The sequence below is a fragment of the Solanum stenotomum genome, chromosome 10 (assembly GCF_019186545.1).
Source record: "Solanum stenotomum isolate F172 chromosome 10, ASM1918654v1, whole genome shotgun sequence".
In the NCBI taxonomy this organism is placed as follows: Eukaryota; Viridiplantae; Streptophyta; class Magnoliopsida; order Solanales; family Solanaceae; genus Solanum; species Solanum stenotomum.
Window position 1 is genome coordinate 36,245,983 of NC_064291.1, and position 17,527 is coordinate 36,263,509.

Consider the following 17,527-nt stretch of genomic DNA (forward strand, 5'->3'; position numbering starts at 1 on the left):
CCCACCCGACCCTAATGAACAAGAACCCTAAATTTTCACCCAAAAATCTAAATCAAGAACCCTAAATTCAAACATAGTTCAAAATTCCTTCTTTTGAATCAAAGGTAACTCTTTTTCATTATTATTCATTCATCTCTTTTCCATTTTGATTCATTCCTCACTTTTTCATTTTGATTTGTTTCTATCTATTTTGTATTTTAAATTTTTAGTTGTTTGATTCGCGGTAATTCTTATAAAGAAAATTCAGATGAAATTGAAGAAGCAGCAACAACGGCAATAGAAAAATCTACATAGGAAAGAGGAGACATTGGAGAAGACTGCTAATAACTTCTGGATTTTACGTTACGAAGATAAAACCCAAGTCCTTGCTGCTGCTGCTGTTGTTGTTGAAGTAGCATCATTTGCTGTTGTTGTTGAAGTTGTAGAAACTGCAATTGTTGTTGTTGTTGAGACTCCGCAAGAGATCGCTTCCCCATCAAATTTGGTCTTCCTTGATGAACGATCTGCAATTGTTGGTGTTCTTAGAGAAAGGAAACGGGTGGGTGAAATAAATGGACTAGGGTAAAATAAAATGGATTTGGGTGAAAAGAATCGGGTTTGGGTCAAATGAATCGGATTGGGGTTTTTTATTACGTGGCTTCACTAGGAGGCGAGTGGCTCTCACTCTAGGCATAATGTCCTGGGTTGGGTGATGGAAGGAGGAAATAAATATACTTTTATGCACTTAAGGTGTGTAATAGGTCTCTCCATTAGTTAAAGTGTGTAAATGACTTTTGGATACAAGTTTAGAGGGTAATTTATGCCTTTTGCCATTAAATACATGATATTATTTGGATTGATCAACATGCAATTGGAACCAAATTCATTCACAATATTCTATCCATTAGCCCAATTAAAAAACCCAAAACTTGTTAACTCAACTATATGATGCTCGTTGGATTGACAGAACTCTTCAACTTGTCTCTGTTTTCACGTTTATTGTCCATAGCCTGACTGAGAGTGGGATAACAAGCAACAATCTCCATTGACCGAGCTAATAAACTTACCCCCTTATACCCACCGTCTGTGTGTTTTTAGAGTGGTATGTCATACTTTTATAAACCGAAGGGGTTTGATCACATGATCTATGCTCATGACGAGCCATTTGGAGTGCATAGATTAATTGTCAAGTAACAAAACATAGTTTCTTAATTGGGTTAATAGGTAGAATCATGGATAAATTTGGGTCTAACTGTATGTGGATCAATAAAAATAATGTTATATATTTAATTTATAATAAATTTTGCTGAGTGATTTTATTGATACAAATATCCAAATTGGGTGATTTTCCTGATACAAAACAAAGTTTAATGACTTTACTAGATAAATTCCTAAAGTTGAGTGACATTTTGAGATATTAACTCAAGATTTGTCTTACAACTTACAATAATAATATTATCCATGTGAATTTAATTTGAACAACAAGAATGCTAGAATCCGATGAATAGAGTTGTATTAATTTTTTTCAAAAAGTACACAACCTCTTATATTAGGATTTGGGAGCTTGTCTAACACCGTATTAAACTTTAGTATGTTTGAAACATAGTCAAACAGTGCAAGAGAAACTTTCAAAACAAGGAGATTGTTTCACAAAGCCTTCATCCTTTATAAAATCATTTAAAAGACATTTTTTACATCCGTTTGAAAAAGTTTTTAGTTCTTAAAATATGTATAGGCTTATTGAAGATAGTGAGGGTAGTGGAGTTACTTGACCTCACTGTTACTGTTAGAGCTTAGCAGTTAGTTATTGTTAGGTGTAACTCTTTCTGTCATTATTGACATGTGTCGAAATGTGATAGGTTGTGAATGTAATAGGATCAAGTATATATGTATGTACATAATGCATTGTAAATTCAGTTTTTCAATCAATGAAATCAATTCACATCTCATATCTCTCTTCTCTCTCCAATTAGATCTTCAGTTGTAGTTGCAGATTTCATATTTTGTCATGGTACCAGAGCTATGAATCCACAATTGATTCACTCGTTATTGCTATTGATCTTCTTCCTGCAATTCTCTGCTTTGTTTGCGATCTAAATTTTGGGAAAAATGGTGAGTACTGATACGATCGAAGTAGTTGAGAAAAATCGAAATCATCATCTGTATCTTCTGCAATCTGACACTCCAGGTTCAATATTGACTTCAATTCATCTTACAAGCGTAGAAAATTACTCATTGTGGAGCCGATCGATGCTCCTTACTCTCAGAGCCAAGAGCAAAGCTGGATTCGTCTTTGGTACCTGTAAAAAAAGTGATTATAGTGCTGCCTTGGAAGAACAGTGGGAGAAATGCAATGCATTTGTATTATCATGGATTCTGAATTCTATCTCGAAGGAATTGATGAGTGGAATCATATATGCCACTGATGTTGCATTTGTGTGGGCTGACTTAAAAGAGAGGTTCGATAAGGTTGATGGATCGAGAGGTTACTAGTTGCATCGAGAGATTTGCACTATCACACAAGGTACCTCCTTTGTTTCTGCCTATTTCACATGGCTGAGACTTCTTTGGGATGAATTTGATGCCTTTGTAGTACCTCCTTCATGTGGCTGTGATAAATCCATAGTATATGCGAGTCACTTGCAATATATGAAGTTGTTTGCGTTTTTTATGGGGCTCAATGAGTCATACACTCAGGCACGTAGTCAAATTCTCATGATGATTTCATTGCCCTCTGTGAACAAAGCATATTCGATGATCATTTCAGATGAGAGTCAACGAGTAACAACAGGTTCTTACTTAGGAGGAGATCTGGGCATTTCTACTGCACTGTATGTTGGCAAGGATCAAAGAGAATACACTAGTGGAGGTTCTTATTCAGGTGGAGATGCAGGTGCTATTTCACACACAAGTGGTGGTGCTTATTCAAGAGGAGATGCAGGTGTCTCAACTTTTCTACTGCTTTATATGTTAATAGAGGTCACCAACAATCAGCACTCTACAAGCCAAAGAGGGACTACAATTTGTTGTGAGGTTTGTAAACTAAGGGACACACTAAGGAAACTTGCTATCGTGTTGTTGGATATCCACCAGATTACAAGTTCAGGAAGAAGTCTGGGAATAATGCTAATAGGATGGCAAATGTTAATGCTGTTGAGAACGATTTAATTGGCCAAATACCTCCTACATTCACACAAGAGCAATATGGTCAAATTCTCATGCAATTGAACAAGGAGAATTATGTGATTCTAGCAGTCAATCAAACAGGTATGGATCACTCATCTTCTATCAGTAATAAGCTTAAACATTAGGTAGTAGACACTGGTGCAACAAAATATATAACAACATCACTAGATGACTTGTTTGACATAGTTGCATTAGAACAAAGTGATCAGAACCATGTACAATTGCCTGATAGAGGTACTGCATCAGTCACACATACTGGTAGTTATAGGTGGGACAATGGTGATGTGTTAGCTGATGTTTTAGTGGTTCCTGACTTCAAATATAATCTGCTTTCAGTTTCTTAGTTAACCAGGCATTTACACTGCTCAATAAGATTTTTTCTTGAGTTTTGTGTATTTCAAGACCTGTTAACTGGGAAGGTCAAGGGGATTGGTAAGGAGACATGAGGTTTATATTTTCTGTTGAATAAATGTGTTGGAGTTGAAAGCAACATGAATGCAGCCAGTGCAAAGTTGATGCACATAAAGACTAATTAAAATGATGTCATGCTATGACACAATAGACTTGGCCACCCAGCATCTACTATTTTGAAAAAATTAGTTCCCATTATTGCTAGTCATGTTAATGATTGTGTTGTATGTCCATTAGCTAAGCAAACAAGATTGCCATTTCTTCTGTCCACAACTAGAAGTAATTCTGTTTTTGAATTGATACATATTGATGTTTGGGGACCACACAAAATCAACACTCATTCTGGTTTCAAGTATTTCCTCACCATAGTTGATGAGTATTCTAGAACTACATGGCTATATTTGCTTAGAATCTGATGTTGTTACTGTTTTGAAGTCTTTTTTCCAAATGATTAAAACTCAGTTTGATCACTACGTGAAGAATGTTAGATCAGATAATAGAGGTGAGTTTTTGAACATTTAATGCAAATAATTATTTGCCTCTTTAGGCATAGTCCATCAAAACAGTTGTCCACACACTCCACAACAAAATGGGGTGGTGGAAAGAAAGCATAGGCATGTGTTGGAAGTAGCAATGAGTATTATATTTCAGGATGGTATACCTATTAGATTTTGGGGATAATGTGTTGTAGCAGCTGTATACTTAATCAGCAGGTTACCTACTCCTACATTGGAAGGTCAATCTCCTTATGAGGTTTTCCATCAAAGAAAGCCTAAGCTGGATCACTTAAGGACTGTTGGATGTCTGTGTAATGCTACCACACTGGTCTGGAGAGACAAATTTTCTCCCAAAGCCGTTGCTTGTGTTATGATGGGTTATTCTTTGACTCAGAAGGGGTGTATCCTTTATAATATTGCTGACAAGAAGTTCATGGTTAGTAGGGATGTGGTGTTTAAAGAGTATGTGTTTCCTTTTAAGAAAATGCATGAAGATCCACTTCCTTTGTTCCCAAACATCACTCAGCCTTTAGAACCATAACAAGATCAAGTTCCTGCAGATACTGATGTTGTTGATCATATACATGATGTTTCTGATGCATCCATAACATTAGATAACACCACAGACACTACTAATGTTCCTTATTCTTCTCCCGTTCGGGACCCCTATTTTCTCGGAGATAGCCTGGTCTGAGCTAGAACAACAGATTCGTGAGCAAGAGCGTATTTCACGGCTGATTCAACAACAACCATTTTTTCTGGGGAACTTTCATATGAGTCTATTCTTTCTACTAATGTTCCTGAAAGTCAACCAACCACCAATATTACTAGGAAGTCTAGTAGAACTGTGAATCTGTGATCACACCAGCATGGCATCAGGATTATATCACTACTGGCAAGAAGAAACCTCATTAATTGACAGATTATGTTTCATATCAGCACATATCTCCCACATACAAAGCATGTTTGAGCAAATTATCAGTTATAAATGAGCCAACATCTTATGAAGAAGCTGTACAAGATGAGAAATGGATAATAACAATGCATCAAGAATTGCAAACCCTTGATGATAATGGCATTTGGAACCTAGTTCCTTGGCCACAAGGGAAGCCTGTGATTGGTTGCAAGTGGTTTTTCAAAATTAAATATAAGGCAGATGGTGAGGTGGAAAGGTATAAAGCCAGATTGGTAGCAAAAGGGTATAGCCAAACTGCTGGGGATAGATTATCAAGAAACATTTTCTCCAGTAGTAAAAATGGTGACAGTAAGGACTGTTATTGGTCTAGCTGCTGCAGAAAATTGGTGCATATACCAAATGGATGTCTACAATGCTTTCTTGCAAGATGAACTCACTGAAAAGGTATTCATGGAATTGCCTAAATGTCTAAAGGTTGCCAATGCTCAGCCTATAGTATGTAAGCTTGTGAAATCCCTTTATGGGCTTAAACAAGCTTCAAGACAATGAAATTTTAAACTTACTGAGGCCTTATTGAAGCCTGGATATAGTCAGAGTCATTTGGATTATTCATTATTCACTAAGAAACAAGGGACTAATTTGGTTATTATTTTAGTCTATGTTGATGACCTTCTTTTTACTGGGAATGATGTTGCACTAATTCAGAACATTAAGGACATTTTGCATAAGTGGAATTTTTATGAACCAAAGAAAATATGCATTGGAACTATTAGTTGAAGCAGGCATTACTGCAAGGAAGATAACAATCACCCTTTTGGAATGTAATGTGAAGCTCACTACAACATTTGAAGATGAAAGTGAGGAGGAGTTGCACCCGGATGTTACTCAGTATCAAAGAATGATTGGCAAGTTACTGTACTTAACCATTACCAGACCTGACATTGCTTACACAGTCCAAACTCTCAGTCAATTCCTGCAAAGACCAAAAGCTCAGCACTGGCAAGCTGTTATTAGAGTTCTTAGATACATCAAGAATCAACTTGGATTGGGATTACTTATGTCCTCACAGAAGAAGATGAAACTCACTGTTTTTTGTGATGCAGACTGGGCAGCATGTCCAAATACCAGGAGATAAGTGACAGGTTATCTACTGAAGTTTGGAGATTCACTCATTTCTTGAAAATCCAAGAAACATGCTACAATTTCAAGAAGTTCTGCTAAAGCAGAATATAGAAGTTTGGCTTGTCTAACAGCAGAAATTGTTTGGGTGACAAACTTATTCAAAGTATTGAATATTCAAATTGAGGAACCAGTTTCTGTGTTCTGTGATAACAAAGCAACACTTCAAATTGCTGCAAATCTTGTGTTTCATGAGAGAACTAAACACATCGAAATTGACTGCCATTTCATTAGGAAGAAGATTCAACAAGGGTTGATTAGTACTAACTACATCCCAACACAACACCAACAAGAAGCTATTTTAACCAAAGCTTTAGGAAGACTGCAACATGACTCACTGTTATCCAAACTTGGTGTTCTGAATATTTTCACCACACCTAGTTTGAGGAGGAGTATTGAAGATAGTGAGGGTAGTGGAGTAACTTGACCTCACTGTTATTGTTAGAGCTTAGCAGTTAGTTATTGTTAGGTGTAACTGTTTCTGTTATTATTGACAGGTGTCGAAATGTGATAGGTTGTGAATGTAATATGATCAAGTATATATGTATGTACATAATGCATTGTAAATTTAGTTTTCCAATCAATGAAATCAGTTCACATCTCACATCTCTCTTCTCTCTCAAATTAGATCTTCCGTTGTAGTTGCAGATAGCTAGTACAATGTAAATTGATTCTGACGGTGCAAAGGTTTTATCGTAGTCCATATCTTTTGGTTGGGAGTGTCCTTGAGCAACTAAACTTAATTACTTTGTTCCTGATGACCTTGCCTTTTTAATTATTTAGCTTGTTTCTGAATACCCGTTTGGTTCTTATTACAAAGACATTCTTAGGTATTTTAATTAAAGTCCCAATTTTTTGCATTGCCTTCATCCAAGACTCATCACTTAGTGGTGGCCGTTTACAGTTGCTAAGAACAACGACAATGGTTGAGATGACAAAAATAGTGGAGATGAAAGTTGGGAATGATAGGAAAAGAGTGCCGAGGATGGTTGGTCGTCGTTAGCACTTAGCAGCGTTCAAACGACATGCCGGCGCGGGGCAATAGTAAAATGGGGAGAAGAGAAAAGATCTTATAGTAATTAATTAAACTCTGGAGATTGATAATTTTAAAATATTTGATCGATCTCCTGACGTGGCTAATTTTTTTAAAACCTTTTTGAGTTAAAAATACTGACCTTTCAAGGTCATTTCCTTTAAATATTTTTTTTTTAACAAATACCTACCATTGGGTTTGGTAGTTTTATTTATTCAAATTCTGATGTTAATCAATTTTAAAGGTTTTCATTTTTTGTCACTAAAGAAATTCCCCTTTGGATGTTGATTTTCTTTAGAAAAAAAAGTTTCAAAAAAAAAGAAATTAGTCTATTACCAATCATCGGAAGTCTTAAGTTAGATTCAAATTTTTAATTTCATGTTTGAAGTTATTCCCAATTAATAAACTTGCAAAAAAATAAAACTCTAATTAAAAAACAAGCACAACCTAAAACAGCAGCCTCAAAAGCCATTATTTGTGCACTCTGGCCGAAAAATGAATTAGCTAGGCTGCAGAAATATAATCTTCTTTAGTACCTCTCCACCGTACTAAAAATAGTTGTTCAACAATATTTGTCTTATTTAGAAAATTAAGAGATAATTTATCAGTTTGTATGTATTTTACCATTGTCATTAAATACGGAGTATTCAATATCTAATATATTTTCCAAAACATTAAATTTAATATATTCAAAAGTTAATATAATAATATTATCCCTATTATTTATTGTTTCTTAATGCGTGTGTCAAGCCAACAGTGGGTTGGAATATATGTCGAAAGAGAAACGAATAAATCACTTACTCCTATAATGGAACTTCAAGGCATAAAAGTAACAAAATAAACTAATACTCCCTTTGTTTCTAATAACTTGTTCATTTTTCCTTTTATAGTTGTTCCTAATTACTTGTTCATTTTGACAAATCAAGAAAGGACAAATTCTTTTTACCTATTATACCCTCAATTAAATTACTAATTATTTTGAAAAATATAGGACTTTTCATCCACTTCATAATTAATAGGGGTAAAATGGTAAACTCACTATGTCATTAATTATTTTCTTAATAGGTGTGTCAATTCAAAAATAGACAAGTAATTAGGGACAGAAGAGTAAACAGTTACAAATTGAAACTTTTATTTCCTATTTCAAAATATTTATTAAGACAAGAACATATTGAGAACATGAATAAACAAATAGACAATTTCATTCCATAAGGAAGTCACGTTATTTGTTTGCTAGTTAAAACTTGGCTTGAAAATAAGTTTATTTCTTCAATCAATAATCTACACCTTTTTTGTGGGGGACGAAAAAAAAATTGCTCTTTTTTGTGTTTCAAGTAGGATGTCCCATTTTTATGCATTGGTTTCTTTCCTTGATGAACTATAAATTCAAAAGCAAAATTTGTTTTCACTCTTATATACAAAAAATGTGCTGTTGATTTGTCGAACTAAATATTTACAAACAATAAGAGTCAAATATCCAATTTTAGTTAAAAGCTTTGTGAAATAAACAAAACACGTGGATTGAGCTCGTTGCATCGGGCTTGTCTAGTGCGGGTTACCTCTCCTATATAATTTGTAAGCTACTACATAAGAATAAGAGTGTTACCCTATGCGCACCCAAAAGATAGCAATAGCAGGTTTCCCTTATTATGAAAAAAAAGACATGTTAGGCAGAAAAGTAAAAAACATTTGAATATATCATTTTCCCACTATTTTTGCCATTCATCAGAACAATAAAAGAAGGGAAAAGGCAAAGAGGGCAATCATGGAAGAGATTGACTAAACTAAATTTCTCCCTCCTTTTCTTGACTATGCATCAAAATAACAAGATAAGTGAGTCATGGTTCTGATGGAACTTGGAAGGGCACATAGGGGGACCAATATATGTTATATGTATCTTTCATTCCCTAATATTCACAAAAACAAATGATGCATAATTATGTCAAAACATTAAACACTTAATAAAGAAGCTTTGATTGTACCAAATTCATTTAAAATTAACAAACAATATAAAGTTGATTGACATGAACAAGAACCAAATTTTAATTATAAAACTAGCAGGAAAGAAAATTAAAAAATATTTAGAGTGAAGGATTAAAAAAAACACTTGAAAGTATTTTATTTTTTTAATTTCATGCATGAACTATCATGTGTGTGAGTGTTTCCTACTTGTTTCTATCACCAAATGTTCGTTGGAACACATCTCAACTATTAGTTGTTCACTTTTCCTACTTGAAATATCTCTATCGTTTAGGTAGAAATAGTGAGCTATTGATAATTGAGGTGTATTTTGTTTAAGTACATTTGACGATAGTTCAGATAGGAAACTCATATATACATAATATTTCATATATGAAACTCTAAAAAAGAAATACTTTAATTATGTGTGTTTGATCATCTTATTTATAATTCGCATAAAAATTACCACAACTAAAGAATATAAGAGGTTGCGAATAATGTTTGTGAATACTTAATAAGATCTAAGGAAATTTAAAATGTCATAACTAAGAAATTAAAGTGCAATTGTTGGACTTCTAATTCTGCCTTTTACGTAAATCAAATATGATTATATAATTAGATTTCAATTTAATATAGGAGTAAAATAACAAACTATCTATAGTTCAAGTATTCATATATTTCTTAATTCAGATATAAAACTCAAAAAATCGATATACTTTGAATTTGTTTTTTACCCTTAACTCAATTATTTATGAATAGATTGAAAGGAAGGAATATTAGAGGAACTTTCATGGGCATATATGTTTCTTGGAAGTTAATCAATAAACCAATCATGTGAAGATGGTGTAGAGGCACGAGTATGAAAAGTCATGTTACTTTTTGGTACTGCTACTACCCACAGGGTAAACAGTATAAACACAGTTAGATTATAGATTCAATTATTTAAAGATTTGCTTTCCCCTATTTTGATTGATTACCTAGGTGAAATAAAATATTTAACTGTCTGTACCTATTTATAAAATTCTTCCACTAAAAAAGAAATATATATACATACATAAATCAACAGTTACATATGGTAAGATAAGACTTAAGCGCTCCTTATTTGTATTTATTCGTGAGTTTTCATTTTTATTTATAATAATAAAACAGCGCTAGACAATTTCTAGTGAACAGTTACATATGGTGTACACCTTAAGGTATACCATTCACATTTTATATACATATATTTACATGTGAATTGTATAACCCAAAAGTATACAACGTACTTGTTTACTATTTCCTCCGTCCACTATTGTTTGTCAAGGTAAGATCATGCACAATCTTTAAGAAAAATTTAATATAAGGTGCAATTTGACTAATATAACCCTACTTTCAATCATTATTAAAATGATTTTTACTTTTTGAAAACTGTAAAAATAAGTTTTTTCACATTAAAGTAGTCTTGTAACTTTAAAATGACTATTTTTTGAAACTAGTAGTTATGTAATTATTAAAGGCAAAATTGGAAAAAAGTGACTAATTGTTATTTGATTGTTTAAATTGGTAATTAATTTTGGACAATTATTTTTAGTATACCTGATAAACAATTGTGGAGGGAGGGAGTAGGTATTTTGTAATTATTTTTCTTTGAATAGCTATGGAGTGTAATATTATTATTTTTTTCAAAGTGGACATTTTCGTGTAGTTTTTGGCTGCTAGGCACTCCTTTAAATGATCCATTTTGATTAGCTAATTAAGTTACGACCACAAGCATATCATATAGTAGCACTTTCATTAAACGCTCAAAAATGAAGTGATAGTGTGATTAATAAAGTGAGTGAAAATTATAAAGATTAGGGATCAAACTTTAACAAAGACAAAATATGTAAAATATAATTTTCTTCATTTTAAAATAAGTGGTGTTTTACAAGTTTACCTTTATTTAAATAAAAAGAGTTTTACACAATCAAGAAACTACTAAATAACTATTCCTTCGTTCCATTATATGTGACAGTTGACACTCTTTTCTTTTTAGTCTGTTCCAAAAAATGACCTTATTATAACTAGAAGCAATTCAATTTTAAAATTCTTCTTTTACCTTTAATGAAATGATTTACAACCACACAAATATCTAAGGATTATTTTGGACTATAAGTTTCAAAAAATCTTTTTTTTTAAACACTGTGTCAAATTAAATGATGTCATATGTAATAGGACGGAAGGAATACGTTATTTTCAAAGTGTGTTGAGAGTAAGTAAAAATGCATCTTACTTTTCAAGAACGAGTAATTTTTTTAAGAAATATGTCCAAACTAAAAACACCACTTATTTTGAAACAAATAATATAATATATGAATAAAACTTGTACCTAAAAGAGGATCAGAATGAAATGAGGAAATTAGTATAATAATGCAAAGAGGTAACATTTGTATGATTGATATTTGAGAAAGAGAATAGAGGAAAAGACAAAATGTAACATCAGAGCAAGCTTCCTTCCCTTTGGCTATGGTTTTGATGGGGTATATGACTATACCTTCTCATCCACAACTCTTCTTTCTCTCTCTCTCACTAAAATTAATTAATTTTCCTTTTTATTATCTATAAAGAATCTTATAATTTTGCTTGGTTTCATTTGTTTTCTTGTGTATGGCTTTTATTAAATATAATCTTGCTAGGTAGCTATTAGCTATAGCAGCTTTCACTCAGACCTTTAGTTTTCTTGAACAAGATAGGGAACTATTAATTATTACTCTTTGCTTTTCTTCTTTCTTACATCTATTCTTCTTTTACCTTTTGTCATCTCTAGGGTTTCAGACAAAGCAGCCAAAAATATATATATAAACAGCAAACTACATCTCTTACACTACTACTACCCTTTTATTTTTTATTTTTTTTTCAAGTTTATGAGAGAATGATAAAGGGTATGCTAGGAGATGATAGTATGTCAAATTTAACAAGTGCATCTAACGAAGCAAGCATATCTTCAACCAATAATAGAATTGAAATTGGTAGTGTTCTCTACCCACAACTACAAAACATTCAAACCCAACCACCTCCTAACAAGAAGAAGAGAAATCTACCAGGAAATCCAGGTAACTATATACTATTACTCCATCTTATCTTATGTCGCATAGTTCAAATTTCGAGAGTCAACTATATGTTTTTCCTTGATCAGATTTTTTTTATACGTCTTTTAAATATTTTGAATCATTAATTATTGTAATTTAAAGTTTCTATATTCGAATTCATGGTCAAAATTTAGAAGTTTGAGTCTCGAAGTTTCAATTATGCCACGAGACAAATAGAGTATTACTTTGTTTTGGTTGGCTTGGAATTCAATACATGAAAAGATATGAGTTATATAAGTATATATGTTATAGCAATTACTAAACTCTCTCTCTATATATATATGTATAATTTTGATGTATTAGATCCAGAAGCAGAAGTTGTAGCATTATCTCCAAGAAGTCTATTGGCAACAAATAGATTTGTATGTGAGATCTGTAACAAAGGATTTCAAAGAGATCAAAATCTTCAACTACATAGAAGAGGACATAATTTGCCATGGAAATTAAAGCAAAGAACAAATAAAGAGGTGAAGAAGAAAGTATATGTGTGTCCAGAACCATCATGTGTACATCATCATCCATCAAGAGCATTAGGGGATCTCACTGGGATTAAGAAGCATTTTTGTAGAAAACATGGTGAGAAAAAATGGAAATGTGAAAAATGTTCAAAACGTTATGCAGTTCAATCTGATTGGAAAGCTCACTCTAAGATTTGTGGTACAAGAGAGTATAGATGTGATTGTGGAACCCTTTTCTCTAGGTATTCTACTCAACTATATATATATATTGCTTCTCAATTTTCTTACCCTCTCCATTATTAATCCTCTTCAATTAATTACTATAGGATTTTATTATTTTTACTCGATATAACATGTTATAAGAGGTGATATTATAATTTACCAAACCCAATAATTATAGCTCAAGTTTTGTATTTGTGTTTAAGCATCCACTTAATATGTGCTCCTTTAAATAATATCTATGAAGAACCTAGTAAACGACTACTTCCTATGTCCCAATTTATGTTTGATTTTTTGCACAAAGTTCTGTAAAAAAAGATTGACTTTTGAAATGTGTGGTCTAAATAAACTTTAAATATTTACGTGATTATAAATCATTTCAGTAAAAGTAAAAGTAAAATTTTAGGGTCAAATTATAAAAAAAATGACATTCTTATTTATATACTACATTGTCGTTATTAGTATATAGATATTATTTTTTTATGTACAATGTTTCTTCAATCAATTAGGGATAGTGTGATAGCTGATTAGGAGAAATATTACACATGTATTAGATTTTACATAATGTTTATTGTTTGTTTAGTTAGGACTATTTATAAAATTAATAGAGGGTTTGGTTTATAATTTATATACCTGTGTAATTAAGTAATATATAAGTTAAAGAAGAAATTTATATATAATTTTATGCAAAATAAAATAATTAATACATAAATAACTGATCTTTATATCAAATAACGCATACATTTCTGCAAAACTAATTCATATATAACTAATATCTACCTAACTCTAGCCAGCTACGGATCAAAGTAGCATTTTGAATCAAAACTACCTAAAAGTTCACGTGTGTAAGTTCATGTGTACAACTGAATAAATGAGTTTGTCTATTTGTGTGTCTCTATGTGAGAGTGATAATAGAGGGTCCACACTTTGCTGCAAAAGCAATTTGCATACAAAAACTTTACTGCAGATTATATTCTTATTTTACTGCTACAACTACTACTACTAATAATAATAATAAATGTAATGCATGTCTCTAAAGCTAGAAGAGATAAAAGTGAAAGAAAGAAAAACACAAAAAAAGAGTTGACGGAATAGAGAGCACTCATGCACTTTTATCAGTACACCACACAATATTCAACTATTCGTCATGTGTGATATCTTTATTTCTTTACACATGCAGGAGGGATAGTTTCATTACACACAGAGCCTTTTGTGATGCTTTAACAGAAGAAAGTTCAAGAACAATAATCCCACCACCAAACTCTTCAACTTCTCATCACCTTAATCTCCATACACTTCAAAACTTCCAAATGAAACAAGAACAACAACAAAGTAACGATCTCTCTTCTCAGTTATTCATTCAAAACCCTAGCAGTAATAACATATTCGGTGCACCACCTCCTCACATGAGCGCAACTGCATTGCTACAAAAAGCAGCACAAATTGGAGTAACTTCTTCTTCTTCTCATGCTGCTAATAATAACATGAGCGCGAACACTTTTTTCAGTCCTACTACTAGTACAACAACTGGCATGGCAATGTCAGGAGCAGGAAGAGGAGGTGGTGGTGATATAGCGTCATGTGAATATCATCCGTTTGAAAATAATAATAATACTGATTTTGTTACTGCTGGTAATACGTCTTTTCATGATTTTGGTGCGAGTGTCACCCCTGGGTTCATGGAACAAGTCCATGACATGCAAAACATGATGGCTACTACTGCGCCTTCTTTGCCATGTACTAGTTTTGATGAAGGATTTGGTCGCGGCGCACATTTGATGAGACAAGGTAAAGAAAATAATGAAGGGTTGACAAGAGATTTTTTGGGTCTTAGAGCATTTCCACATCACAGGGATTTTCTCAATACTACTACTACACCTGCTGTTCTTCATTACATGGGTTCTTCTTCTTCTTCTGCTGCTCCTGCTTCATTTGATCAACATCATCTTCATCAAAATCAATCAACCTGGCAAAATTAGTTGTACTATGATTTCTGAATTTTATTTAGACAACAATACTTTAGTATTATATTTTGTTGTTGTTTTGTGTTGATCACTATTATAAAGTCCTTTCGAAGGGAGCTAAGCACCCCTCTTAACTTGCTTTTTATCTATATATATATTCATCTTTTCAGGTTCAGTTATATTCAGTTCAATTCCTATTTTATTCTTCTTCTTTTTTAAAAAAAAAATGAAGAGTTTATGTTTAATGTTCAAAATCAAATATTGGTTTCATGATACTTATTGCAAGGTGGCGCTCACTTACCTAAGAGCCAAGAAGATCACCAGATGGATCACAAAAAGATCATCGGGTGTATATAGTTTCAAAACTTCATGTTTCGCCACATTAAAAATGATTATTAGTGACAATTAATTAATGACAAATAGCTTAATTGTTGTTAAATATGTATTTTTAGCGGCAATTAACACACTTTGTATATGTCCCTAAAGCCTTTAGCGACATTAGTTCTAATGACACTTAACTAATGTCAGTAAAAACTTTAGCACTTTTTATTAATGTCTATATTTATTGGAGCTAAAAGTTGTTTTTGTTGTAGTGCTTGGGTGTTAATTAAGACTTCTCTTATTTTAGGTGTGCATTTAATAAAGTGATGTAGTTTTAATTATTAATTCTAATTTCAATCCATTTTGACACCTGTTTGATGCTCAAAACTTATTTATTTTCTCTGCAATAGTATTAATGTAATGATCCGCTCCCATCTTTATGGGTAGACCAATGGTGAAAGAATCGGGTCAGAAAACTTTTGGGTAGAGACTTAAAATTCTAGGCTAGACCAGTCCCAGACGGAATCTGAGTAAGGTGAGATCTATGGCAATCCGAGAATGGACTGGGTGGTGTGTCTAAGCTTGGATCATGTTTTCTAGTAGGTAAGACATTAATAAACCCATATGGCCTTTCAAAATAGAATTCGGGTGATCGAGTAAAACTTCTGGTATCAAACTTAGTGTGAAGGGAATTGTATATAACGTCAAAGGTCGAAGGTATGCTGTGAAATGAGGAATTCTAGGAAGTTTTACGAGTCTTTGATTCCATGCAAGCCGTTATATATAGCGGGTATTACACCACTATAGCGGGATGAATTTACAGGCGCTATAGTGGGTGGGCTGCTATGGTGACACAGTTAGCAGGTCAGGCCGCTATAGCAAGAAAGTCGGATTTTGATGCAGAAAAGCTCTCAAAACTTCTTATTTTCTGCACTTTGTTCTTGGGAAAATGGAAGGTCATTTAGGGTAGTTTCCATCCATTTTTCCACCAATATCTTCAATAAAGGTAAGTGATTTACTCTCTTAACTTTAATTTATTCTTAAGCCTTAGAATCTAGAGTGTTACTCTTGGGAGAGGGTTTTGACTTGAATTAATTGTGGGAGAAGTCCTAGTTTGGATGAAATGATTCTGAATTGGTCGGGGTTAGAATTTGGTTATAATCTGGGTATTGTTAGGCCATTATCGATTGATTATTTTTTTTTATTATTTAGACCAAGAACAAGCTAAGACATTACAAAAAGGAAAAGCTTACGTTCTTTAGAGTTTCAAAAGCTTGATTCGAGACATGTGATAGTTTGTTTGTATTCCAAAGTATGTAATATGTATATGTTAACTGCTTTGTAGTATTATTTTTGTGATACATAGGGGGAAACTAGAAGGCTAATGTGAAATGACTTCATGTGATGATCTAATACAATGAACTTGATTATTTACTTGTGGTTTTAAGTCGGTTGTTCATTGTGATTGTGCATACTGTTTGTGATCGATAATTGGTTTGGGTACCACGTCGGTACAAAATACTAACAGTTAGCTCAGATACCACGCATGGTATGAACCATTAATGGTTGACTCGAATACCGCACTGATAAACTAATAGTTTGTGTGTGAGTTTCATGAAATAACCGGATATGTACATTTTGTGATCATATGGGATATGTTTTATGCATTGGTTAAGCCAAGGTGTAGCCCCTCAGATTTCAAAAAAAAAAGGATGAATTTTGTCTATTGGTTTAGGCCTACGAGACTAGTCTACGGTTTGTAGAACTTTCTACGGGTCGTAGACCAGTCTCGTAAAAGGGGAGAAATAATTTTTGAAAATCAAGTTTCTGAAGTTGAGTTTACAATTGACAGGAGAGTTTGACGAATTGTCTACGAGTCGTAGGTAGGTCTTGTCATAAAGGTCCCAAACTTAGTGAAATTTTAAGGTCAAAGTTGATTTCTACGATTGGGGTCTAGGATGTAGAAAGTCTTATGGGCCGTAGACATGTTTTGTCAAAAGTTTGTCAAAATTAAGGCTTCTAAACTTTTTTACAGTTGACCAGGACGATTCCAAACTATAAAAAAGTTCAACAATTAATTTTAAGGGATTTTTGGGTCTTTTCCTAAATATTTTAAGCCTATGCTATGTCGTTTTGGACTCTATCCCAAGTCCTATATATTTTAAGTCATAAATCTACCCATTGTAACCCAGTCTCTAAATCCCTCAAAATCCAACCAAATTTATTCTCCCAAATTCCCTCTCAACCAAAGAAGAAGAAGCCAGGCTTAACTCCAAGGTCTTCAATTCACCATTCATC

The 17,527-nt window shown here is 33.0% G+C and overlaps 2 protein-coding genes across 2 annotated transcripts; both read left to right on the top strand.

Annotated features, from left to right (window-relative positions):
• The first annotated feature begins 5,328 nt into the window (after positions 1-5,328).
• On the top strand, positions 5,329-6,124 carry LOC125842942 (uncharacterized mitochondrial protein AtMg00810-like). The gene is made up of 2 exons (XM_049522215.1): positions 5,329-5,488; positions 5,763-6,124. Exons 1-2 carry the CDS (start codon positions 5,329-5,331, stop codon positions 6,122-6,124), a joined length of 522 nt encoding a protein of 173 aa, XP_049378172.1.
• Positions 6,125-11,798: 5,674 nt separating this feature from the next.
• Positions 11,799-15,087, top strand: LOC125878538 (protein indeterminate-domain 12-like). The gene is made up of 3 exons (XM_049559815.1): positions 11,799-12,231; positions 12,571-12,967; positions 14,125-15,087. The coding sequence occupies exons 1-3, from the start codon at positions 12,051-12,053 to the stop codon at positions 14,921-14,923; spliced, it is 1,377 nt and encodes a 458-aa protein (XP_049415772.1). The 5' UTR covers positions 11,799-12,050; the 3' UTR covers positions 14,924-15,087.
• The last annotated feature ends 2,440 nt before the right edge of the window (positions 15,088-17,527 follow it).